The sequence below is a fragment of the Narcine bancroftii genome, chromosome 3, assembly GCF_036971445.1.
Source record: "Narcine bancroftii isolate sNarBan1 chromosome 3, sNarBan1.hap1, whole genome shotgun sequence".
In the NCBI taxonomy this organism is placed as follows: domain Eukaryota; kingdom Metazoa; phylum Chordata; class Chondrichthyes; order Torpediniformes; family Narcinidae; genus Narcine; species Narcine bancroftii.
The window spans coordinates 15,262,934-15,290,927 of NC_091471.1; the positions used below are offsets into that span (position 1 = coordinate 15,262,934).

Here is a 27,994-nt window from a genome sequence, read left to right on the forward strand (position 1 = left end):
TGTCAAGGCATGGAACAATGAGACCCTTCATCCAAAGGAACTCCGAGACTGTGAGATCTTGCTTGTACATAGAGATACACACGGACCACCCTTACAGAGGCTGTATGAGGACCCCTTCAGAGTGCCAAGAAACAATTGTACAACATGTGTACTGGACATTGGGGGCCATCCAGAGACATTTACGATTGACCAATTAAAGCCCCCTCATCTCAACCTTGATCAGGTCTTGCCACAACCCCGATGCAAAGACGCAAATGACCACCCAGGAGTGGTAGACAGTAATGGCACAAAAGATTCAGTCTCCTATCGCTGGTTCTGTAGTGGCTCACCAGAAGCTTAATTGAACCAGCTCAGGAGGTTCCAAGTGACATCATGACGTCACAATGCGATGACATCATTTGGAACACGCGAGGTTTGAGTAAATGACTTTTACTGAACTTCAATTTGACTGCATCTGATCATTTTCACGTTTTTCATTTCACCTGCGACACAGTTGCTACACAGTACTAATTCAACATTTTTTAAACTAATTTCCCAAGGGAGTCAGGAGCCTACGTGTTGATCCTACAGCATCACGTGACATCCCCCAGCATTCGGATTTATATGCTTTTTTGGAATTTTTAAAAAATTTTCTCCATGCATGTAGTAGTCAAATTTAATGTACTATAGATTACAAAGAGAAAAGATGAAACTACATACTTAATGGTATATAATTCCCCCCCCTCACCCTCTATAGCTGATATAAAGATAAAATATAGGTATATAAAGTGAAAGGAAGGAAAAGAACTTTCAGGATTGCACAGCTAATACAATTTAGAGGTGATTCTGCCAGGTACAGAGGCATGGGAAGTACAACATTATAAATTTAAATTTGAGTCACCAAATGTGTAATAATGTAACATTTCTTTAATTTATATATATTTTCAAAAGGAATACCACTTTGAATTTCTGTATTCCATCTTGCCATACTCAAATTGTATCTGATTTCCAAGTAACAGCAATACATTTACTTGCCACTGCGAATGCAGTTTTAACAAATTCTAATTGATATATTGATAATTTTAATTTAGGACTTGTTTCTTCAATATTTCCTAATAAAAATAAATCTGGGTTTTGAGGAAATACAACACCTGTAACTTTTAAGAAGTGATAAATAGTTCAATTTATACAAATTTTCTTCAAATTATTATCTACAAATTCTAAATATTTCATATCATCTTTCAGCCATTGAAACTAAGTATCCCTTTGGCATTGAGTATAGTATCCTTCCCTTAATCCCATAATTTCACTTTTATCACAATTTATTTTATAACCCGAAATTTTCCCATATTCTTCCAATTTAATATAATTTTTATCAAGTAGTTTCAAGTTCAGTCAAATATATCAAAACATCATCTGTGAATAAACTAATTTTATACTCTTCTCAATTCCTTAATTTTCAAATCACTATGAATTGCTTCTGCAAGTGGTTCTATTGCTAAAATAAACAGAGCTGGAGATAAGGGACATCCTTGTCTACTTGACCTTGCCAACTGAAACAGTGCAGATTCTTGCCATTAGTCGCTAATTTAGCTTTATGTTTATTATCTAGTGCCCTAATCCAATTTACAAAGGTTAGTCCAAATCTAAATGTGTCCAACACCTGAAACAAAAAGTCCCATTCCAGTCTATCAAATGTTTCTATCTGCATCTAATGCCATTGCAAAACTCAAATCTCCTTTTTTTTTGCACAAAATAACTTATACTAATCTAGCCACATTTTCAGCCGACTGCCTTGTTTTTTTTTAAGGTAACAATTTAGTCATTATGTTTGCCAAAATTTTTGCAACAATCTTATAATCTGCATTTATTAATGAAATGGGTTTGCAAGATGAAGGCTTTAAGGAGTCTCTTTTTTTTTGGATCATTGTCATTATTGTCGTCGACAATGTTTCTGGGAGAGTATGGGTTTCCTAAGCCTGTTCTAATACTTATATAAAAATAGGAATCAATAAATCTTTATATTCTTTATAAAATTCAGGCAGGAATCCATCTTCTCCTAGAGATTTATTGTTCTGTAATGAACTCATAGCCTCCCTTATCTCTAACTGTGTAGAGTATTTCAATTCAATTTGCTCTCTCAAACCTAATCTAGACAAAGTTAACTGTGATAAATATGTATTTTATTTTCATCTTTCAAAGATTCTGAGCTATACAATTTCAAATAAAAATTCTTAAAAGATTCATTTATTTCTTGAGGATATCGCCTCAAACCGTGCATCTTGGCGCCTCACAGTTCGGCAGCAACCTCCTTTGAAGAAGACCGCAGAGCCCACCTCACTGACAAAAGGCAAAGGAGGAAAAACCCAACACCCAACCCCAACCCACCAATTTTCCCCTGCAACCGCTGCAACCGTGTCTGCCTGTCCCGCATCGGACTTGTCAGCCACAAACAAGCCTGCAGCTGACGTGGACATTTACCCCCTCCATAAATCTTCATCCGCGAAGCCAAGCCAAAGAAAAATAAGTAATAACAATAGTATTCTTTTTAATTGCATTAATTGTTCTCCAGATTTGCTGTTTTTAATTGCCAAACAAGTATTCTATGAGATCCTTCACCTAATTTCAAATCAAAAATAAAAATATTTTGGGATCTTTCAAAACTTACATGTTCATAACTCGTCCCAATAAAATACTTATACTTCCCAAAATTTTCCTACTTTTTCACATTGCCAAACTGCATGCAAAAAAGTTCTTCCTACTTTATTACATCTAAAACATTGATCAGAACAATTTGAATTAATTCCATGTAATTGATATGGAGTATAACTGAAGTAAAAAATTAAATTGCATCATTTGGAATCTAACTTTAATTGTATAAGTTAGACTTTCATAACATAAATTTGATCACACTTCTTCTTGAATTTGTATCTTTAAATCTCTTTCCCATCTCAATTTAGATTTAATTAAATCCTTTTCAGCATATTCTCTTGCAATTTTATATACATATTAGTAATAAATCTTTTGATAAAGATATCAGTTATTATTCAAACTGACTTTGTTCAGAAAATCTAAAATTTGTCCCTAATTTTCTTTTTAAATATGATTTAAGCTGATCGTCAGAAAAAATTGTATTATTTGGTATATTATACTTATATAATCAAAAGTTTAAAAAAACCCAAAAAACTTTTTATTCCACAATTGTACCAAATATTGAAATAAGCATTATTAACCATAAAAGGAATTAAAGGATTTTGCTTTAATAACATTCAAGTCAACTTTCTACATGTTCCCTTCCATACGAATAAGTATTTGGTTCAAAATTGGTCTGTCTATTTGCCCTTTCAATAATCCTTCATACCATTTATACAACATATACTCAGAATTATTTTCTCATTCCAATTTGTACCCATCCCATGCTGTCTTTGCATCAGTCGGATAACAAGAGGACACAAATCTAAGTTGAGCTGCTTTAGAGTAAATTTTAAAATTAGGCATTCGTAATCCCCTCGGTCATATATCCATGTTAATTTTTCCAATGACATTCTAGGCATTTTATCTCGCCAAATAAATCTCTTTACACTTTTATTTAAATCTTGAAAAAACATTGTTGGTACAAAATTTGGTAATGATTGAAATAGATTTTGTATTTGAGGAAAAAATATTCATCTTTTCACAATTTACCCTTCCTATTAAAGAAATTAGCAAATCCTTCCATCTTAAGTATTCTTTAATTCTCTTCAATAGAAAATTTAATTTAAAGAGATTGTTTAAATTCTTATCAACAATAATTCCAAGATATTTAATACCTCCCTCTGCCATTTGAATGTTGTCATTTTATTAACTTGAATGTAAGCTGTCTCAGTCATTGGCATCACTTCACTTTTATCAATATTCACTTTTAACCTGATATTAACCTGTACTCCACCAATCGAACATTTACTTCTTTTAATGAACTTTCAGGTTTGTGAGATATATTACATCATCTGCAAAAAGGCTATTTTTATGTTCTTTATCATTTACCTTAAAACCCTCAATCTCATTATCTCTTCTAATCACCTCTGCTAAAGGTTCTATTGCCAATGCAAATAAAAATGGAGATAATGTACAACCTTATCTAGATGATCTTTCCAATAAAAAAGATTTTGATATCTGTCCATTTTTAATTACTCTAGCCTTTGGGCAATTATATAATCTTATCCAGTTTATAAAATTTATTGGAAATCCAAAAACCTTCAATACTTTAAATAAATAGCCCATTCTAATCTGTCAAATTAGAATCTGTCAAATAGATTCTAATCTGTCAAATGCTATTTTCTGCATCTAAAGCCAAAGGTACTGATGATATTTTTCTTTTCTGTATCATTTTAACAAATAATGAAATGGCCTATATGAAGATGGATGCAAAGATTAATTCCGTTTTTTTGGAATAACTGTTATTAATGCAGTTTTAAACTACACAAGTAAATCACAAAGATCTTCCATTTGATCTAACAATCCCATAAATATAGGTCAATAACTCTTCAAATCTTTATAAAACTCCAGAGTGAAACCATCTTCCCCTGGAGCCTTATTGTTTGGTAAAGACACATATACACACATATTTCTGTAACAGTAAAAGGATTTGTTAATTCAGCCTTCTCTTCTATATTTAATTGTGGCAAAATAAATTGTGACAAATATTCATCTATTTTATCACCATCCTTCAAAGATTCTAATTGGTATAATTTCTTATAAAATTTCATTAATGCCCTATGACCCGAATCTTCTTTTATAGCTATTATTATTTAGTCTTCAATTGCCATGCTAGAACTTTATGACACTAAATGGGAATTAAACTTTCAAGGGTATCAGGTGGTGCAAAGAGACAGACAGGATGGTAAGGGAGATGGAGTTGCACTCTTAATCAAAGATGAGCTCCAGGCAATAGTGAGGGATGATATAAGATCTAAAGAGCATAATGTTGAGTCCATTTGGGTAGAGACAAAGAATAACAAAGGGAAAAAATTATTGGTGGGTGTTATCTATCACCCACCAAATAACAATAGTTTAGTGGCACAGGAAATAAATAGAGAGATAAGTGAGGCATGTAATAATGATACAGCAGTAGTCATGAGGGAATTTAACTTCCACATAAATTGGGAAAATCAAGTTGGTCGCGGGAGTCTGGAAGAGGACTTCATAGAATGCATCCGCGATAGCTTTCTTGAGCAGCATGTGAAGGAACCCACAAGAGAAAATGCTCTCCTGGATCTAGTGTTGTGCAATGAGTAGAGTAAATGATGTAATAGTCAGAGACCATCTGGGAAATAGCGATCATAGTATGATTGAATTTCTCATTCAGATGGAAGGGGAAAGAGTTAGATCTAAAACTAACATATTATGCTTAAACAGGGGTGACTAGCATAGGATAAGGGAGGAATTGGGCAGAGTGGACTGGGAGCACAGGCTGATTGATGAAACAGTTGAGGAACAGTGGAAGATTTTCAAAGAAATATTTTGTCATACTCAACAAAAATATATTCCGGTCAGGAAAAAGGGCAGCAAGGGAGGGAAAAATCAACCGTGGTTAACAAAGGAAATAGAGTATAAAATTGAAGGCGCAGGTGTACAAAGCTGCAAAGAGCAGTGGGAAACTGGAAGATTGGGAAAACTTTAAGAGACAACAAGGGGTTACAAAGCGGGTAATAAGAAATGGGAAAAAGGATTATGAAAGTAAATTGGCACAAAATACAAAAACAGAAAGCAAAAAATTTTATAAATATATAAAACGGAAGAGGGTGGCCAGAGTTAACATAGGACCCTTGGAGGATGAGAAAAGAAAAACTGGTAGCAAAAAATGAGGAAATGGCCGAGGCATTGAACAAATACCTTGTGTCAGTCTTCACAGTGGAAGACACGTCCAGCATGCCCAAGTGCGGAGTGAAGGATGCGAATGTTGGGGAGGGCCTTGATGAAATAGTTGTTACAAAGGAAGTAGTGATGGAGAAACTAATGGGACTACAGCCAGAAAAATAACCTGGTCGCGATGATATGCATCCAAGGGTTCTGAAGGAAATGGCAGAAGCTATAGTTGATGCATTGGTGGTCATAGACCAAAATTCCTTGGATTCTGGGCAGGTCCCAGCAGACTGGAAGACAGCAAATGTCACGCCACCTTTTAAGAAGGGATGTAGGCAGAAGACTGGAAATTATCGGCCAATTAGCTTGACGTCTGTAGTTGGAAAAATGCTTGAAGCCGTCATTAAATATGTAATAGTGAAACTTTTGGGACGTAAGGGTTCAATCAGGCAGACGCTGCGTGGTTTCAGAAGGACAAGATTTTGTTTGACAAACTTGTTAGGATTCTTTAAGGATATAATGGGTGCGGTGGATAGAGGGGAACAGGTTGATGTATATTTGGATTTCCAGAAAGGGTTTAATAAGGTGCCACACAAGAGACTTATCAGTAAGTTACAGGAAAGTAGAGTCCGGGGAAGTCAATTGGCATGGATTGAAAATTGGTTGTCTGACCGGAGGCAGAGTCGGGATAAGTGGGAGTTTTTCAGGTTGGCAGAGAGTGGTAAGTGGGGTGCCGCAGGAGTCGGTGCTAGGCCCACAACTGTTCATCATTTACATTGATGACTTGGAGGAGGGGACAAAATGTAGTGTAGCCAAGTTTGAGGATGACACTAAATTGAATGGAAGAGCAAATTGTAATGAGGATGTGGAGAGTCTGCAGAGGGATATAGTTAAGCTGGATGAGTGGGCAAAGGTCTGGCAATGTTAGTAAGTGTGAGGTTATCCACTTTGGCAAGAAAAATAAAAGAGCTGAATATTATTGAAAGGGTGGAAAAACTACAGTATGCTGTTGTGCAGAGGGACTTGGGAGTGCTTGTGCATGAATTGCAAAAAGTTAGCTTGCAGGTTATTAAGAAGGCAAATGGAATGTTGGCCTTCATCGCTAGAGGAATTGAATTCAGGAGTAGGGAGGTAATGTTGCAACTGAATAAGGTACTGGTGAGACCACACCTGGAGTACTGTGTCCAGTTCTGGTCTTCATATTTGAGGAAGGATATACTGGCTTTGGAGACAGTCCAGAGGAGGTTTACTAGATTGATCCCTGGGATGAAGGGGTTGACTTATGATGAAAGATTAAATCGCCTAGGATTGTATTCGCTCGAGTTCAGAAGAATGAGAGGAGATCTTATAGAAACATATTGGATTATGAAGGGTATGGATAGGATAGATGTAGGAAGGTTTTTTGAGCTGGCCGAGGAAACTAAAACGAGAGGACAGTCTCAAGATTCGGGGGAAGTAGATTAGGACAGAGATGAGGAAAAATAGTTTTCCCAGACAGTAGTGAATGTTCGGAATTCTCTATCCAGGGAAGTGGTTGAGGCTGCTTCATTAAACATATTTAAAATTCGGTTAGATAAATTTTTACATGATAGAGGAATTAGGGGATATGGAGAGAAGGCAGATAGGTGGAGTTATGTCATAAATTAGATCAGCCATGATCTTATTAAATGGCGGAGCAGGCTCGATGGCCATTTTTGGCCTAGTCCTGTTCCTACTTCCTATGTTCCTATCTCCCAACTCATAATATTTTTGTTGGTTCGCCTTATATCTCTCACTCCACTCTATATGTTTGTATTGTATTAAATGTCATTTTTTAAAATCCAATACTCTTAATTTCTCATCATTTAATTGATTTTGCAATTCTTTTTCCATCTTTACTATTTAATTTCCAAATTATTAACTTCAGACACTTTTTTTTTTAAACCTTAGCTGTATAACATTATTTGTCCTCTTAAGTAAGACTTTATAGAGTCCCAAACTACAAACTTATTGGTTATAGAATGTTCATTAATGTCTAAAAAAAAATTCTGTTGTCTTATAAATTCACAAAAATCTTGCCTTTTTAACAAAGCAGTATTAAACCTCCATCTATAACTTATATTTTGGTCTTCCTCCAATAAAATTGACAAAACCAAAGGTGAATGATCAGACAATATCCTAGTTCAATATTTTGAACTCTTGCTTGCAGTTGAGTGGAGATTAAAAACATATCTATGCGTGAATATGTCTTGCGTCCAAAAGAATAAAATGAATAATCTCAACTATCAGGGTGCATTCTCCTCCAACCTTCAACAAATTTCATTTCATTCATAAAATTCTTCCGTTTTAAATACCTTAGATTTAAATACCTTATTTTTAACCATAATTCCACCTGATTTTTCCAACTTCGAATCAAAAGTTAAATCTCCTCCCATAATTATTTCCAATTTGCATTAGCTAATTGAATAAAAACATCTTGTATCAATTTTCCATCATCTATATTTGGTGCATATATATTCAAAGACTAATATTCAGAATAAATTTTACTATTTACCATCATATATCTCTCTATTCCTCTAGCTTTAGAATTAACTACCTTCCTACCCAATCTCTCTTCAATTCTGCATGTTCTATTTCCGTTAAATAAGTTTCTTGTAAAAAAACCCAAATCTACTTCAGTTTTTTCATATAGCTTAATAACCTTTTTCTCTTTATTGGATTCTAAATTCCATTAATACTAATAAAAGACAATTTGCCCTCTATTAGACAGCAAAATTAAAGCCCATGTCCATCCAGCATCTCCCTCCCTCCTCAGCCCAACTCTCCTTATGTAATTAAAACATATATCCATTCAGTATCCCCTTCCCTCCTCATCCCAAATCTCTTTACATGCTATACCATATATAAACAATCCATGCTTAGAACAAAAAAAAATAAAAAGTAAAGAAAAATCCCAGAGGCACGTGATGTTAAAGCGTCTCCACTCCCCTGATCTATGTGGGAGGCAAAGAATATCATATTAGTGCCCATGACTCCACAGCAGTCAGCATCATACTCCCCACTAACTCACTCAAAACACCTGACCATCCCTTACTATAATCATTTCAACAGATCACGTACATTATAGGTTAAACCTTCCTCCCCCTTCAAGGTCTCTCGAAACAGAATACACTTTCAGATACAACAAAAATCTTTCAGTTGTATCATTAATTCAAGTATCAAAAGCCATCTGTTGGTCTTTAACAGGCAATGAATCAGCACATACCTTTGCTTCATTAGGCTCAGTAAAATTCGATTCCACCCTCCCGGCTGAATACTTTCAATACAGCTGGATATCTCAAAACAAAGAAAGAGCCTTTTTTCCACCACGCATCTTTAAGCAGATTAAGCTCTTTTCTCTTTTCAACAATTCAAAACTTATGCCTGGATCAAAGATATTCTTATTTCTATTATAAATCAAAGGTGATTGTCTTTCTTTTGCGGACAACTCCAATATCCTCTCTATCATTTCATAGCGAAGGAATCTGACAAGTACTGGACGGGACCTTTGGTCAGGCTAGGGTCAAGGCCCTCTGGGCTCGCTCGATCTCCAAATCTCCTTGAAATTCAGCCGACGCAAAGATTCCGTTATCTACCGTTACAATTTTTTTCTTATCTTGATCTCCTTTTTTAAAGTCCAAATATCATAATATTACTCCGTCGACTAAAGTTTTCCAAAATGTCTATTTTTTTGCATGAACTGCTCATGCTTCCATGCAGCCTTTTTGGGTCTTTGATACTTTGAATCAAAAATTCATTTACCATCAACTCTTTCAAATAGTGGGGGGTGCAACAGGAGGTAATTACACTCATTCAAATAGTTGGGGGGGCAACAGGAGGTAATTACACTCTTTCAAATAGTGGGGGGTGCAACAGGAGGTAATTACACTCTTTCAAATAGTGGGGGGGGAACAGGAGGTAATTACACTCGTTCATATAGTGGGGAGGAACAGGAGGTAATTATACTCTTTCAAATAGTGGGGGGGTTTAACAGGAGGTAATTACACTCTTTCAAATAGTGGGGGGGGTTTAAAAGGAGGTAATTACACTCTTTCAAAGAGTGGGGGGGAACAGGAGGTAATTACACTCTTTAATATAGTGGGGGGAAACAGGAGATAATTACACTCTTTCAAATAGTGGGGGGGGAACAGGAGGTAATTACACTCGTTCATATAGTGGGGGGGGAACAGGAGGTAATTATACTCTTTCAAATAGTGGGGGGGTTTAACAGGAGGTAATTACACTCTTTCAAATAGTGGAGCTGAACCGGAGGTAATTACACTCTTTCAAATAGTGGGGTGGGGGTTTAACAGGAGGTCATTACACTCCTTCAAGTAGTGGGCGGCGAACAGGGGGTAATTACACTCTTTCAAATAGTGGGGGTGAAAAAGGAGGTAATTACAATCAAATAGTGGGGGGGGTAACAGGAAATAATTACACTCTTTCAAATAGTGGAGGGAACAGGAAGTAATTACACTCTCAAATAGTGGGGGTTGAACAGGAGGTAATTACACTCTTTCAAATAGTGCGGTGGGCAACAGGAGGTAATTACACTCCTTCAAATAGTGTTGGGGGAAAAGGAAGTAATTACACTGTTCCAAATATTGGGTGGGAGAACTGGAGGTAATTACACTCTTTCAAATAGTGGGGGGGGGGAACAGGAGGTAATTACACTATTTCAAATAGTGGGCGAACAGGAGGTAATTACACTCTCTCAAATAGTGGTGGGGTTAACAGGAGGTAGTTACACTCTTTCAAATAGTGGGGGAGAAACAGGAGGTAATTACAATCAAATAGTGGGGGGGTAACAGTAGATAATTACACTCTTTCAAATAGTGGGGGGGAACAGGAGGTAATTACACTCCTTCAAATAATGGGGGGGAACAGGAAGTAATTACACTCTTTCATATAGTGGGGGGAAACAGGATGTAATTACACTCAAATAGTGGGGGGGAACAGGAGGTAATTACACTCTTTCATATAGTGGGGGGGAACAGGAGGTAATTATACTCTCAAATAGTGGGGGAGTTTAACAGGAGGTAATTACACTCTTTCAAATAGTGGGGGGGGTTAAAAGGAGGTAATTACACTCTTTCAAAGAGTGGGGGGGAACAGGAGGTAATTATACTCTTTCATATAGTGGGGGGAAACAGGATGTAATTACACTCTTTCAAATAGTGGGGGTGGGAAAAGGGGTAATTACACTCTTTCATATAGTGGAGGGAAACAGGAGATAATTACACTCTTTCAAATAGTGGGGGGGGAACAGGAGGTAATTACACACTTTCAAATAGTGGGGGGGAACAGGAGGTTATTACACTCTTTCAAATAGTGGGTGGGGTTTTAACAGGAGGTAATTACACTCTTTCAAATAGTGGAGCTGAACCGGAGGTAATTACACTCTTTCAAATAGTGGGGTGGGGGTTTAACAGGAGGTAATTACACTCTTTCAAATAGTGGGGGGGAACAGGAGGTAATTACACTCTACAAATATTGGGGGGGTTTAACAGGAAGTAATTACACTCTTTCAAATATTGGGGGGGGTTTAACAGGAGGTAATTACACTCTTTCAAATATTGGGGGGGTTTAACAGGAGGTAATTACACTCTTTCAAATAGTGGAGGGGGTTTAACAGGAGGTAATTACACTATTTCAAATAGTTGTGGGGGGTTAACAGGAGGTAATTACACTCTTTCAAATAGTTGGGGGGTTTAACAGGAGGTAATTACACTCTTTCAAATATTGGGGGGGTTTAACAGGAGGTAATTACACTCTTTCAAATATTGGGGGGGTTTAACAGGAGGTAATTACACTCTTTCAAATATTGGGGGGGTTTAACAGCAGGTAATTACACGCTTTCAAATATTGGGGGGGTTTAACAGGAGGTAATTACACTCTTTCAAATATGGGGGGGTTTAACAGGAGGTAATTACACTCTTTCAAATATTGGGGGGGTTTAACAGGAGGTAATTACACTCTTTCAAATAGTGGGGGGGTTTAACAGGAGGTAATTACACTCTTTCAAATAGTGGGGGGGGTTTAACAGGAGGTAATTACACTCTTTCTAATAGTGGGGGGGTTTAACAGGAGGTAATTACACTCTTTCAAATAGTGGGGGGGGTTTAACAGGAGGTAATTACAATCTTTCAAATAGTGGGGGGGGGTAAACAGGAGGTAATTACACTCTTTCAAATATTGGAGGGGGTTTAACAGGAGGTAATTACACTCTTTCAAATATTGGGGGGGTTTAACAGGAGGTAATTACACTCTTTCAAATATTGGGGGGGTTTAACAGGAGGTAATTACACTCTTTCAAATAGTGGGGGGGTTTAACAGGAGGTAATTACACTCTTTCAAATAGTGGGGGCGGTTTAACAGGAGGTAATTACACTCTTTCAAATAGTGGGGGGGGTTTAACAGGAGGTAATTACACTCTTTCAAATAGTGGGGGGGTTTAACAGGAGGTAATTACACTCTTTGAAATAGTGGGGGGGTTTAACAGGAGGTAATTACACTCTTTCAAATAGTGGGGGGGTTTAACAGGAGGTAATTACACTCTTTCAAATATTGGGGGGGTTTAACAGGAGGTAATTACACTCTTCCAAATAGTGGGGGGGGTTTAACAGGAGGTAATTACACTCTTTCAAATAGTGGGGGAGTTTAACAGGAGGTAATTACACTCTTTCAAATAGTGGGGGGGTTTAACAGGAGGTAATTACACTCTTTCAAATATTGGGGGGGTTTAACAGGAGGTAATTACACTCTTCCAAATAGTGGGGGGGGTTTAACAGGAGGTAATTACACTCTTTCAAATAGTGGGGGGGTTTAACAGGAGGTAATTACACTCTTTCAAATAGTGGGGGGGTTTAACAGGAGGTAATTACACTCTTTCAAATATTGGGGGGGTTTAACAAGAGGTAATTACACTCTTCCAAATAGTGGGGGGGGTTTAACAGGAGGTAATTACACTCTTTCAAATATTGGGGGGGTTTAACAGGAGGTAATTACACTCTTTCAAATATTGGGGGGGGTTTAACAGGAGGTAATTACACTCTTTCAAATAGTGGGGGGGTTTAACAGGAGGTAATTACACTCTTTCAAATAGTTGTGGGGGGTTAACAGGAGGTAATTACACTCTTTCAAATAGTTGGGGGGGGGTTTAACAGGAGGTAATTACACTCTTTCAAATATTGGGGGGGTTTAACAGGAGGTAATTACACTCTTTCAAATATTGGGGGGGTTTAACAGGAGGTAATTACATTCTTTCAAATATTGGGGGGGTTTAACAGGAGGTAATTACACTCTTTCAAATATTGGGGGGGTTTAACAGGAGGTAATTACACTCTTTCAAATATGGGGGTGTTTAACAGGAGGTAATTACACTCTTTCAAATATTGGGGGGGTTTAACAGGAGGTAATTACACTCTTTCAAATAGTGGGGGGGGTTTAACAGGAGGTAATTATACTCTTTCAAATAGTGGGGGGGGTTTAACAGGACGTAATTACACTCTTTCAAATAGTGGGGGGGTTTAACAGGAGGTAATTACACTCTTCAAATAGTGGGGGGGGTTTAACAGGAGGTAATTACAATCTTTCAAATAGTGGGGGGGGTTTAACAGGAGGTAATTACACTCTTTCAAATATTGGAGGGGGTTTAACAGGAGGTAATTACACTCTTTCAAATATTGGGGGGGTTTAACAGGAGGTAATTACACTCTTTCAAATAGTGGGGGGGTTTAACAGGAGGTAATTACACTGTTTCAAATAGTGGGGGGAGTTTAACAGGAGGTAATTACACTCTTTCAATGGTGGGGGGGTATAACAGGAGGTAATTACACTCTTTCAAATAGTGGGGGCGGTTTAACAGGAGGTAATTACACTCTTTCAAATAGTGGGGGGGTTAACAGGAGGTAATTACACTCTTTCAAATAGTGGGGGGGAACAGGAGGTAATTACACTCTTTCAAATATGGGGGGGGTTTACTAGGAGGTAATTACACTCTTTCAAATATTGGGGGGTTTAACAGGAGGTAATTACACTCTTTCAAATAGAGGGGGGGGTTAACAGGAGGTATTTACACTCTTTCAAATAGTGGGGGGGTTTAACAGCAGGTAATTACACTCTTTCAAATAGTGGGGGGGTTTAACAGGAGGTAATTACACTCTTTCAAATATTGGGGGGGTTTAACAGGAGGTAATTACACTCTTTCAAATAGTGGGGGGGTTTAACAGGAGGTATTTACACTCTTTCAAATAGTGGGGGGGTTTAACAGGAGGTAATTACACTCTTTCAAATAGTGGGGGGGTTTAACAGGAGGTAATTACACTCTTTCAAATATTGGGGGGGTTTAACAGGAGGTAATTACACTCTTTCAAATATTGGGGGGGTTTAACAGGAGGTAATTACACTCTTTCAAATATTGGGGGGGTTTAACAGGAGGTAATTACACTCTTTCAAATATTGGGGGGGTTTAACAGGAGGTAATAAAACTCTTTCAAATAGTGGGGGGGTTTAACAGGAGGTATTTACACTCTTTCAAATATTGGGGGGGTTTAACAGCAGGTAATTACACTCTTTCAAATAGTGGGGGGGTTTAACAGGAGGTATTTACACTCTGTCAAATAGTGGGGGGGTTTAACAGGAGGTAATTACACTCTTTCAAATATTGGGGGGGTTTAACAGGAGGTAATTACACTCTTTCAAATATTGGGGGGGTTTAACAGGAGGTAATTACACTCTTTCAAATATTGGGGGGGTTTAACAGGAGGTATTTACACTCTTTCAAATAGTGGGGGGGTTTAACAGCAGGTAATTACACTCTTTCAAATAGTGGGGGGGTTTAACAGGAGGTAATTACACTCTTTCAAATAGTGGGGGGGTTTAACAGGAGGTATTTACACTCTTTCAAATAGTGGGGGGGTTTAACAGGAGGTAATTACACTCTTTCAAATAGTGGGGGGGTTTAACAGGAGGTAATTACACTCTTTCAAATATTGGGGGGGTTTAACAGGAGGTAATTACACTCTTTCAAATATTGGGGGGGTTTAACAGGAGGTAATTACACTCTTTCAAATATTGGGGGGTTTAACAGGAGGTAATTACACTCTTTCAAATATTGGGGGGTTTAACAGGAGGTAATAAAACTCTTTCAAATAGTGGGGGGGTTTAACAGGAGGTATTTACACTCTTTCAAATATTGGGGGGGTTTAACAGCAGGTAATTACATTCTTTCAAATAGTGGGGGGGTTTAACAGGAGGTATTTACACTCTGTCAAATAGTGGGGGGGTTTAACAGGAGGTAATTACACTCTTTCAAATATTGGGGGGGTTTAACAGGAGGTAATTACACTCTTTCAAATATTGGGGGGGTTTAACAGGAGGTAATTACACTCTTTCAAATATTGGGGGGGTTTAACAGGAGGTATTTACACTCTTTCAAATAGTGGGGGGGTTTAACAGGAGGTAATTACACTCTTTCAAATATTGGGGGGGTTTAACAGGAGGTAATTACACTCTTTCAAATAGTGGGGGGGTTTAACAGGAGGTATTTACACTCTTTCAAATAGTGGGGGGTTTAACAGGAGGTAATTACACTCTTTCAAATAGTGGGGAGGTTTAACAGGAGGTAATTACACTCTTTCAAATATTGGGGGGGTTTAACAGGAGGTAATTACACTCTTTCAAATATTGGGGGGGTTTAACAGGAGGTAATTACACTCTTTCAAATATTGGGGGGGTTTAACAGGAGGTAATTACACTCTTTCAAATATTGGGGGGGTTTAACAGGAGGTAATAAAACTCTTTCAAATAGTGGGGGGGTTTAACAGGAGGGTATTTACACTCTTTCAAATATTGGGGGGGTTTAACAGCAGGTAATTACACTCTTTCAAATAGTGGGGGGGTTTAACAGGAGGTATTTACACTCTGTCAAAGAGTGGGGGGGTTTAACAGGAGGTAATTACACTCTTTCAAATATTGGGGGGGTTTAACAGGAGGTAATTACACTCTTTCAAATATTGGGGGGGTTTAACAGGAGGTAATTACACTCTTCCAAATAGTGGGGGGGTTTAACAGGAGGTATTTACACTCTTTCAAATAGTGGGGGGGTTTAACAGCAGGTAATTACACTCTTTCAAATAGTGGGGGGGTTTAACAGGAGGTAATTACACTCTTTCAAATAGTGGGGGGGTTTAACAGGAGGTATTTACACTCTTTCAAATAGTGGGGGGGTTTAACAGGAGGTAATTACACTCTTTCAAATAGTGGGGGTGTTTAACAGGAGGTAATGACACTCTTTCAAATATTGGGGGGGTTTAACAGGAGGTAATTACACTCTTTCAAATATTGGGGGGGTTTAACAGGAGGTAATTACACTATTTCAAATATTGGGGGGGTTTAACAGGAGGTAATTACACTCTTTCAAATATTGGGGGGGTTTAACAGGAGGTAATTACACTCTTTCAAATATTGGGGGGGTTTAACAGGAGGTAATTACACTCTTTCAAATATTGGGGGGGTTTAACAGGAGGTAATTACACTCTTTCAAATATTGGGGGGGTTTAACAGGAGGTAATTACACTCTTTCAAATATTGGGGGGGTTTAACAGGAGGTAATTACACTCTTTCAAATAGTGGGGGGTTTAACAGGAGGTATTTACACTCTTTCAAATAGTGGGGGGGTTTAACAGGAGGTAATTACACTCTTTCAAATAGTGGGGGGGTTTAACAGGAGGTAATTACACTCTTTCAAATATTGGGGGGGTTTAACAGGAGGTATTTACACTCTTTCAAATAGTGGGGGGGTTTAACAGGAGGTAATTACACTCTTTCAAATAGTGGGGGGGTTTAACAGGAGGTAATTACACTCTTTCAAATATTGGGAGGGTTTAACAGGAGATAATTACACTCTTTCAAATATTGGGGGGGTTTAACAGGAGGTAATTACACTCTTTCAAATATTGGGGGGGTTTAACAGGAGGTAATTACACTCTTTCAAATAGTGGGGGGGTTTAACAGGAGGTATTTACACTCTTTCAAATAGTGGGGGGGTTTAACAGGAGGTAATTACACTCTTTCAAATAGTGGGGGGGTTTAACAGGAGGTAATTACACTCTTTCAAATATTGGGGGGGTTTAACAGGAGGTAATTACACTCTTTCAAATATTGGGGGGGTTTAACAGGAGGTAATTACACTCTTTCAAATATTGGGGGGTTTAACAGGAGGTAATTACACTCTTTCAAATAGTGGGGGGGTTTAACAGGAGGTATTTACACTCTTTCAAATAGTGGGGGGGTTTAACAGGAGATAATTACACTCTTTCAAATAGTGGGGGGGTTTAACAGGAGGTAATTACACTCTTTCAAATATTGGGGGGGTTTAACAGGAGGTAATTACACTCTTCCAAATATTGGGGGGGTTTAACAGAAGGTAATTACACACTTTCAAATATTGGGGGGTTTAACAGGAGGTAATTACACTCTTTCAAATAGTGGGGGGGTTTAACAGGAGGTATTTACACTCTTTCAAATAGTGGGGGGGTTTAACAGGAGGTAATTACACTCTTTCAAATAGTGGGGGGGTTTAACAGGAGGTAATTACACTCTTTCAAATATTGGGGGGGTTTAACAGGAGGTAATTACACTCTTTCAAATATTGGGGGGGTTTAACAGGAGGTAATTACACTCTTTCAAATATTGGGGGGGTTTAACAGGAGGTAATTACACTCTTTCAAATAGTGGGGGGGTTTCACAGGAGGTAATTACACTCTTCCAAATAGTGGGGGGGTTTAACAGGAGGTATTTACACTCTTTCAAATAGTGGGGGGGTTTAACAGGAGGTATTTACACTCTTTCAAATAGTGGGGGGGTTTAACAGGAGGTAATTACACTCTTTCAAATAGTGGGGGGGTTTAACAGGAGGTAATTACACTCTTTCAAATATTGGGGGGGTTTAACAGGAGGTAATTACACTCTTTCAAATATTGGGGGGGTTTAACAGGAGGTAATTACACTATTTCAAATATTGGGGGGGTTTAACAGGAGGTAATTACACTCTTTCAAATATTGGGGGGGTTTAACAGGAGGGTAATTACACTCTTTCAAATATTGGGGGGGTTTAACAGGAGGTAATTACACTCTTTCAAATATTGGGGGGTTTAACAGGAGGTAATTACACTCTTTCAAATATTGGGGGGGTTTAACAGGAGGTAATTACACTCTTTCAAATATTGGGGGGGTTTAACAGGAGGTAATTACACTCTTTCAAATAGTGGGGGGGTTTAACAGGAGGTATTTACACTCTTTCAAATATTGGGGGGGTTTAACAGGAGATAATTACACTCTTTCAAATATTGGGGGGGTTTAACAGGAGGTAATTACACTCTTTCAAATAGTGGGGGGGTTTAACAGGAGGTATTTACACTCTTTCAAATAGTGGGGGGGTTTAACAGGAGGTAATTACACTATTTCAAATAGTGGGGGGTTTAACAGGAGGTAATTACACTCTTTCAAATATTGGGGGGGTTTAACAGGAGGTAATAAAACTCTTTCAAATAGTGGGGGGGTTTAACAGGAGGTATTTACACTCTTTCAAATATTGGGGGGGTTTAACAGCAGGTAATTACACTCTTTCAAATAGTGGGGGGGTTTAACAGGAGGTATTTACACTCTGTCAAATAGTGGGGGGGTTTAACAGGAGGTAATTACACTCTTTCAAATATTGGGGGGGTTTAACAGGAGGTAATTACACTCTTTCAAATATTGGGGGGTTTAACAGGAGGTAATTACACTCTTTCAAATATTGGGGGGTTTAACAGGAGGTAATTACACTCTTTCAAATATTGGGGGGGTTTAACAGGAGGTAATTACACTCTTTCAAATATTGGGGGGGGTTAACAGGAGGTAATTACACTCTTTCAAATATTGGGGGGGTTTAACAGGAGGTAATTACACTCTTTCAAATATTGGGGGGGTTTAACAGGAGGTAATTACACTCTTTCAAATATTGGGGGGGTTTAACAGGAGGTAATTACACTCTTTCAAATAGTGGGGGGGTTTAACAGGAGGTATTTACACTCTTTCAAATAGTGGGGGGGTTTAACAGGAGGTAATTACACTCTTTCAAATAGTGGGGGGGTTTAACAGGAGGTAATTACACTCTTTCAAATATTGGGGGGGTTTAACAGGAGGTAATTACACTCTTTCAAATATTGGGGGGGTTTAACAGGAGGTAATTACACTCTTTCAAATATTGGGGGGGTTTAACAGGAGGTAATTACACTCTTTCAAATATTGGGGGGGTTTAACAGGAGGTAATAAAACTCTTTCAAATAGTGGGGGGGTTTAACAGGAGGTATTTACACTCTGTCAAATATTGGGGGGGTTTAACAGGAGGTAATTACACTCTTTCAAATATTGGGGGGGTTTAACAGGAGGTAATTACACTCTTTCAAATAGTGGGGGGGTTTAACAGGAGGTAATTACACTCTTTCAAATAGTGGGGGGGTTTAACAGGAGGTAATTACACTCTTTCAAATATTGGGGGGGTTTAACAGGAGGTAATTACACTCTTTCAAATATTGGGGGGTTTAACAGGAGGTAATTACACTCTTTCAAATAGTGGGGGGGTTTAACAGGAGGTATTTACACTCTTTCAAATAGTGGGGGGGTTTAACAGGAGGTAATTACACTCTTTCAAATAGTGGGGGGGTTTAACAGGAGGTAATTACACTCTTTCAAATATTGGGGGGGTTTAACAGGAGGTAATTACACTCTTTCAAATATTGGGGGGGTTTAACAGGAGGTAATTACACTCTTTCAAATATTGGGGGGGTTTAACAGGAGGTAATTACACTCTTTCAAATAGTGGGGGGGTTTAACAGGAGGTATTTACACTCTTTCAAATAGTGGGGGGGTTTAACAGGAGGTAATTACACTCTTTCAAATAGTGGGGGGGTTTAACAGGAGGTAATTACACTCTTTCAAATATTGGGGGGGTTTAACAGGAGGTAATTACACTCTTTCAAATATTGGGGGGGTTTAACAGGAGGTAATTACACTCTTTCAAATATTGGGGGGGTTTAACAGGAGGTAATTACACTCTTTCAAATATTGGGGGGGTTTAACAGGAGGTAATTACACTCTTCCAAATAGTGGGGGGGTTTAACAGGAGGTAATTACACTCTTCCAAATAGTGGGGGGGTTTAACAGGAGGTATTTACACTCTTTCAAATAGTGGGGGGGTTTAACAGCAGGTAACTACACTCTTTCAAATAGTGGGGGGGTTTAACAGGAGGTATTTACACTCTTTCAAATAGTGGGGGGGTTTAACAGGAGGTAATTACACTCTTTCAAATAGTGGGGGGGTTTAACAGGAGGTAATTACACTCTTTCAAATATTGGGGGGGTTTAACAGGAGGTAATTACACTCTTTCAAATATTGGGGGGGTTTAACAGGAGGTAATTACACTCTTTCAAATATTGGGGGGGTTTAACAGGAGGTAATTACACTCTTTCAAATATTGGGGGGGTTTAACAGGAGGTAATTACACTCTTTCAAATATTGGGGGGGTTTAACAGGAGGTAATTACACTCTTTCAAATATTGGGGGGGTTTAACAGGAGGTAATTACACTCTTTCAAATATTGGGGGGTTTAACAGGAGGTAATTACACTCTTTCAAATATTGGGGGGGTTTAACAGGAGGTAATTACACTCTTTCAAATATTGGGGGGGTTTAACAGGAGGTAATTACACTCTTTCAAATAGTGGGGGGGTTTAACAGGAGGTAATTACACTCTTTCAAATAGTGGGGGGGTTTAACAGGAGATAATTACACTCTTTCAAATATTGGGGGGGTTTAACAGGAGGTAATTACACTCTTTCAAATATTGGGGGGGTTTAACAGGAGGTAATTACACTCTTTCAAATATTGGGGGGGTTTAACAGGAGGTAATTACACTCTTTCAAATAGTGGGGGGGTTTAACAGGAGGTATTTACACTCTTTCAAATAGTGGGGGGGTTTAACAGGAGGTAATTACACTCTTTCAAATAGTGGGGGGGTTTAACAGGAGGTAATTACACTCTTTCAAATATTGGGGGGGTTTAACAGGAGGTAATTACACTCTTTCAAATAGTGGGGGGGTTTAACAGGAGGTAATTACACTCTTTCAAATAGTGGGGGGGTTTAACAGGAGGTAATTACACTCTTTCAAATATTGGGGGGGGTTAACAGGAGGTAATTACACTCTTTCAAATAGTGGGGGGGTTTAACAGGAGGTATTTACACTCTTTCAAATAGTGGGGGGGTTTAACAGCAGGTAATTACACTCTTTCAAATAGTGGGGGGGTTTAACAGGAGGTAATTACACTCTTTCAAATAGTGGGGGGGTTTAACAGGAGGTATTTACACTCTTTCAAATAGTGGGGGGGTTTAACAGGAGGTAATTACACTCTTTCAAATAGTGGGGGGGTTTAACAGGAGGTAATTACACTCTTTCAAATATTGGGGGGGTTTAACAGGAGGTAATTACACTCTTTCAAATATTGGGGGGGTTTAACAGGAGGTAATTACACTCTTTCAAATATTGGGGGGGTTTAACAGGAGGTAATTACACTCTTTCAAATAGTGGGGGGGTTTAACAGGAGGTAATTACACTCTTTCAAATATTGGGGGGGTTTAACAGGAGGTAATTACACTCTTTCAAATATTGGGGGGGTTTAACAGGAGGTAATTACACTCTTTCAAATATTGGGGGGGTTTAACAGGAGGTAATTACACTCTTTCAAATATTGGGGGGGTTTAACAGGAGGTAATTACACTCTTTCAAATATTGGGGGGGTTTAACAGGAGGTAATTACACTCTTTCAAATATTGGGGGGGTTTAACAGGAGGTAATTACACTCTTTCAAATAGTGGGAGGGTTTAACAGGAGGTATTTACACTCTTTCAAATAGTGGGGGGGTTTAACAGGAGGTAATTACACTCTTTCAAATATTGGGGGGGTTTAACAGGAGGTAATTACACTCTTTCAAATATTGGGGGGGTTTAACAGGAGGTAATTACACTATTTCAAATATTGGGGGGGTTTAACAGGAGGTAATTACACTCTTTCAAATATTGGGGGGGTTTAACAGGAGGTAATTACACTCTTTCAAATATTGGGGGGGTTTAACAGGAGGTAATTACACTCTTTCAAATATTGGGGGGGTTTAACAGGAGGTAATTACACTCTTTCAAATAGTGGGGGGGTTTAACAGGAGGTATTTACACTCTTTCAAATAGTGGGGGGGTTTAACAGGAGGTAATTACACTCTTTCAAATAGTGGGGGGGTTTAACAGGAGGTAATTACACTCTTTCAAATATTGGGGGGGTTTAACAGGAGGTAATTACACTCTTTCAAATATTGGGGGGGTTTAACAGGAGGTAATTACACTCTTTCAAATATTGGGGGGGTTTAACAGGAGGTAATTACACTCTTTCAAATATTGGGGGGGTTTAACAGGAGGTAATAAAACTCTTTCAAATAGTGGGGGGGTTTAACAGGAGGTAATTACACTCTTTCAAATAGTGGGGGGGTTTAACAGCAGGTAATTACACTCTTTCAAATAGTGGGGGGGTTTAACAGGAGGTAATTACACTCTTTCAAATAGTGGGGGGGTTTAACAGGAGGTATTTACACTCTTTCAAATAGTGGGGGGGTTTAACAGGAGGTAATTACACTCTTTCAAATAGTGGGGGGGTTTAACAGGAGGTAATTACACTCTTTCAAATATTGGGGGGGTTTAACAGGAGGTAATTACACTCTTTCAAATATTGGGGGGGTTTAACAGGAGGTAATTACACTATTTCAAATATTGGGGGGGTTTAACAGGAGGTAATTACACTCTTTCAAATATTGGGGGGGTTTAACAGGAGGTAATTACACTCTTTCAAATATTGGGGGGGTTTAACAGGAGGTAATTACACTCTTTCAAATATTGGGGGGGTTTAACAGGAGGTAATTACACTCTTTCAAATATTGGGGGGGTTTAACAGGAGGTAATTACACTCTTTCAAATATTGGGGGGGTTTAACAGGAGGTAATTACACTCTTTCAAATAGTGGGGGGTTTAACAGGAGGTAATTACACTCTTTCAAATATTGGGGGGGTTTAACAGGAGGTAATTACACTCTTTCAAATAGTGGGGGGGTTTAACAGGAGGTATTTACACTCTTTCAAATAGTGGGGGGGTTTAACAGGAGGTAATTACACTCTTTCAAATAGTGGGGGGGTTTAACAGGAGGTAATTACACTCTTTCAAATATTGGGGGGGTTTAACAGGAGGTAATTACACTCTTTCAAATATTGGGGGGGGTTTAACAGGAGGTAATTACACTCTTTCAAATATTGGGGGGGTTTAACAGGAGGTAATTACACTCTTTCAAATATTGGGGGGGTTTAACAGGAGGTAATAAAACTCTTTCAAATAGTGGGGGGATTTAACAGGAGGTATTTACACTCTTTCAAATATTGGGGGGGTTTAACAGCAGGTAATTACACTCTTTCAAATAGTGGGGGGGTTTAACAGGAGGTATTTACACTCTGTCAAATAGTGGGGGGGTTTAACAGGAGGTAATTACACTCTTTCAAATATTGGGGGGGTTTAACAGGAGGTAATTACACTCTTTCAAATATTGGGGTGGTTTAACAGGAGGTAATTACACTCTTTCAAATATTGGGGGGGTTTAACAGGAGGTAATTACACTCTTTCAAATAGTGGGGGGGTTTAACAGGAGGTATTTACACTCTTTCAAATAGTGGGGGGGTTTAACAGGAGGTAATTACACTCTTTCAAATAGTGGGGGGGTTTAACAGGAGGTAATTACACTTTTTCAAATATTGGGGGGTTTAAAAGGAGGTAATTACACTCTTTCAAATAGTGGGGGGGGTTTAACAGGAGGTAATTACACTCTTTCAAATAGTGGGGGGGTTTAACAGGAGGTAATTACACTCTTTCAAATAGTGGGGGGGTTTAACAGGAGGTAATTACACTCTTTCAAATATTGGGGGTGTTTAACAGGAGATAATTACACTCTTTCAAATATTGGGGGGGTTTAACAGGAGGTAATTACACTCTTTCAAATATTGGGGCGGTTTAACAGGAGGTAATTACACTCTTTCAAATAGTGGGGGGGGTTTAACAGGAGGTATTTACACTCTTTCAAATAGTGGGGGGGTTTAACAGGAGGTAATTACACTCTTTCAAATAGTGGGGGGGTTTAACAGGAGGTAATTACACTCTTTCAAATATTGGGGGGGTTTAACAGGAGGTAATTACACTCTTTCAAATATTGGGGGGGTTTAACAGGAGGTAATTACACTCTTTCAAATATTGGGGGGGTTTAACAGGAGGTAATTACACTCTTTCAAATATTGGGGGGGTTTAACAGGAGGTAATTACACTCTTTCAAATATTGGGGGGGGTTAACAGGAGGTAATTACACTCTTTCAAATATTGGGGGGGTTTAACAGGAGGTAATTACACTCTTTCAAATATTGGGGGGTTTAACAGGAAGTAATTACACTCTTTCAAATATTGGGGGGGTTTAACAGGAGGTAATTACACTCTTTCAAATATTGGGGGGGTTTAACAGGAGGTAATTACACTCTTTCAAATATTGGGGGGGTTTAACAGGAGGTAATTACACTCTTTCAAATATTGGGGGGGTTTAACAGGAGGTAATTACACTCTTTCAAATATTGGGGGGGTTTAACAGGAGGTAATTACACTCTTTCAAATATTGGGGGGGTTTAACAGGAGGTAATTACACTCTTTCAAATATTGGGGGGGTTTAACAGGAGGTAATTACACTCTTTCAAATATTGGGGGGGTTAACAGGAGGTAATTACACTCTTTCAAATATTGGGGGGTTTAACAGGAGGTAATTACACTCTTTCAAATATTGGGGGGGTTTAACAGGAGGTAATTACACTCTTTCAAATATTGGGGGGGTTTAACAGGAGGTAATTACACTCTTTCAAATATTGGGGGGGTTTAACAGGAGGTAATTACACTCTTTCAAATATTGGGGGGGTTTAACAGGAGGTAATTACACTCTTTCAAATATTGGGGGGGTTTAACAGGAGGTAATTACACTCTTTCAAATATTGGGGGGGTTTAACAGGAGGTAATTACACTCTTTCAAATATTGGGGGGGTTTAACAGGAGGTAATTACACTCTTTCAAATAGTGGGGGGGTTTAACAGGAGGTAATTACACTCTTTCAAATATTGGGGGGGTTTAACAGGAGGTAATTACACTCTTTCAAATATTGGGGGGGTTTAACAGGAGGTAATTACACTCTTTCAAATATTGGGGGGGTTTAACAGGAGGTAATAAAACTCTTTCAAATAGTGGGGGGGTTTAACAGGAGGTATTTACACTCTTTCAAATAGTGGGGGGGTTTAACAGCAGGTAATTACACTCTTTCAAATAGTGGGGGGGTTTAACAGGAGGTAATTACACTCTTTCAAATAGTGGGGGGGTTTAACAGGAGGTATTTACACTCTTTCAAATAGTGGGGGGTTTAACAGGAGGTAATTACACTCTTTCAAATAGTGGGGGGGTTTAACAGGAGGTAATTACACTCTTTCAAATATTGGGGGGGTTTAACAGGAGGTAATTACACTCTTTCAAATATTGGGGGGGTTTAACAGGAGGTAATTACACTATTTCAAATATTGGGGGGGTTTAACAGGAGGTAATTACACTCTTTCAAATATTGGGGGGGTTTAACAGGAGGTAATTACACTCTTTCAAATATTGGGGGGGTTTAACAGGAGGTAATTACACTCTTTCAAATATTGGGGGGGTTTAACAGGAGGTAATTACACTCTTTCAAATATTGGGGGGGTTTAACAGGAGGTAATTACACTCTTTCAAATATTGGGGGGGTTTAACAGGAGGTAATTACACTCTTTCAAATATTGGGGGGTTTAACAGGAGGTAATTACACAATTTCAAATATTGGGGGGGTTTAACAGGAGGTAATTACACTCTTTCAAATAGTGGGGGGGTTTAACAGGAGGTATTTACACTCTTTCAAATAGTGGGGGGGTTTAACAGGAGGTAATTACACTCTTTCAAATAGTGGGGGGGTTTAACAGGAGGTAATTACACTCTTTCAAATATTGGGGGGGTTTAACAGGAGGTAATTACACTCTTTCAAATATTGGGGGGGTTTAACAGGAGGTAATTACACTCTTTCAAATATTGGGGGGGTTTAACAGGAGGTAATTACACTCTTTCAAATATTGGGGGGGTTTAACAGGAGGTAATAAAACTCTTTCAAATAGTGGGGGGGTTTAACAGGAGGTATTTACACTCTTTCAAATATTGGGGGGGTTTAACAGCAGGTAATTACACTCTTTCAAATAGTGGGGGGGTTTAACAGGAGGTATTTACACTCTGTCAAATAGTGGGGGGGTTTAACAGGAGGTAATTACACTCTTTCAAATATTGGGGGGGTTTAACAGGAGGTAATTACACTCTTTCAAATATTGGGGGGGTTTAACAGGAGGTAATTACACTCTTTCAAATATTGGGGGGGTTTAACAGGAGGTAATTACACTCTTTCAAATAGTGGGGGGGTTTAACAGGAGGTATTTACACTCTTTCAAATAGTGGGGGGGTTTAACAGGAGGTAATTACACTCTTTCAAATAGTGGGGGGTTTAACAGCAGGTAATTACACTTTTTCAAATATTGGGGGGGTTTAAAAGGAGGTAATTACACTCTTTCAAATAGTGGGGGGGGTTTAACAGGAGGTAATTACACTCTTTCAAATAGTGGGGGGGTTTAACAGGAGGTAATTACACTCTTTCAAATAGTGGGGGGGTTTAACAGGAGGTAATTACACTCTTTCAAATATTGGGGGAGTTTAACAGGAGGTAATTACACTCTTTCAAATATTGGGGGGGTTTAACAGGAGGTAATTACACTCTTTCAAATATTGGGGGGGTTTAACAGGAGGTAATTACACTCTTTCAAATAGTGGGGGGGGTTAACAGGAGGTATTTACACTCTTTCAAATAGTGGGGGGGTTTAACAGGAGGTAATTACACTCTTTCAAATAGTGGGGGGTTTAACAGGAGGTAATTACACTCTTTCAAATATTGGGGGGGTTTAACAGGAGGTAATTACACTCTTTCAAATATTGGGGGGGTTTAACAGGAGGTAATTACACTCTTTCAAATATTGGGGGGGTTTAACAGGAGGTAATTACACTCTTTCAAATATTGGGGGGGTTTAACAGGAGGTAATTACACTCTTTCAAATATTGGGGGGGGTTAACAGGTGGTAATTACACTCTTTCAAATATTGGGGGGGTTTAACAGGAGGTAATTACACTCTTTCAAATATTGGGGGGGTTTAACAGGAGGTAATTACACTCTTTCAAATATTGGGGGGGTTTAACAGGAGGTAATTACACTCTTTCAAATAGTGGGGGGGTTTAACAGGAGGTATTTACACTCTTTCAAATAGTGGGGGGGTTTAACAGGAGGTAATTACACTCTTTCAAATAGTGGGGGGGTTTAACAGGAGGTAATTACACTCTTTCAAATATTGGGGGGGTTTAACAGGAGGTAATTACACTCTTTCAAATATTGGGGGGGTTTAACAGGAGGTAATTACACTCTTTCAAATATTGGGGGGGTTTAACAGGAGGTAATTACACTCTTTCAAATATTGGGGGGGTTTAACAGGAGGTAATAAAACTCTTTCAAATAGTGGGGGGGTTTAACAGGAGGTATTTACACTCTGTCAAATAGTGGGGGGGTTTAACAGGAGGTAATTACACTCTTTCAAATATTGGGGGGGTTTAACAGGAGGTAATTACACTCTTTCAAATATTGGGGGGGTTTAACAGGAGGTAATTACACTCTTTCAAATATTGGGGGGGTTTAACAGGAGGTAATTACACTCTTTCAAATAGTGGGGGGGTTTAACAGGAGGTATTTACACTCTTTCAAATAGTGGGGGGGTTTAACAGGAGGTAATTACACTCTTTCAAATAGTGGGGGGTTTAACAGCAGGTAATTACACTTTTTCAAATATTGGGGGGGTTTAAAAGGAGGTAATTACACTCTTTCAAATAGTGGGGGGGTTTAACAGG

General features: G+C 38.5%; 1 protein-coding gene across 7 annotated transcripts in view; it reads right to left on the reverse strand.

Moving 5' to 3' along the window:
• dnaaf9 (dynein axonemal assembly factor 9) overlaps positions 1-27,994 on the reverse strand; it is a 194,391-nt gene that overhangs the window by 158,193 nt on the left and 8,204 nt on the right. For 2 of the 7 annotated variants that reach the window (XM_069923517.1, XM_069923522.1), the window contains exon 2: positions 9,065-9,135. The exons of 2 other annotated variants lie outside the window; for them this stretch is intronic. In XM_069923517.1, coding sequence (XP_069779618.1) covers positions 9,065-9,135 — 71 coding nt within the window. Of the gene's footprint in view, positions 1-9,064; positions 9,136-9,600; positions 9,838-27,994 lie in introns of those variants that run through there. 3 more of the 7 variants (XM_069923519.1, XM_069923518.1, XM_069923523.1) reach the window with 3 other exon arrangements.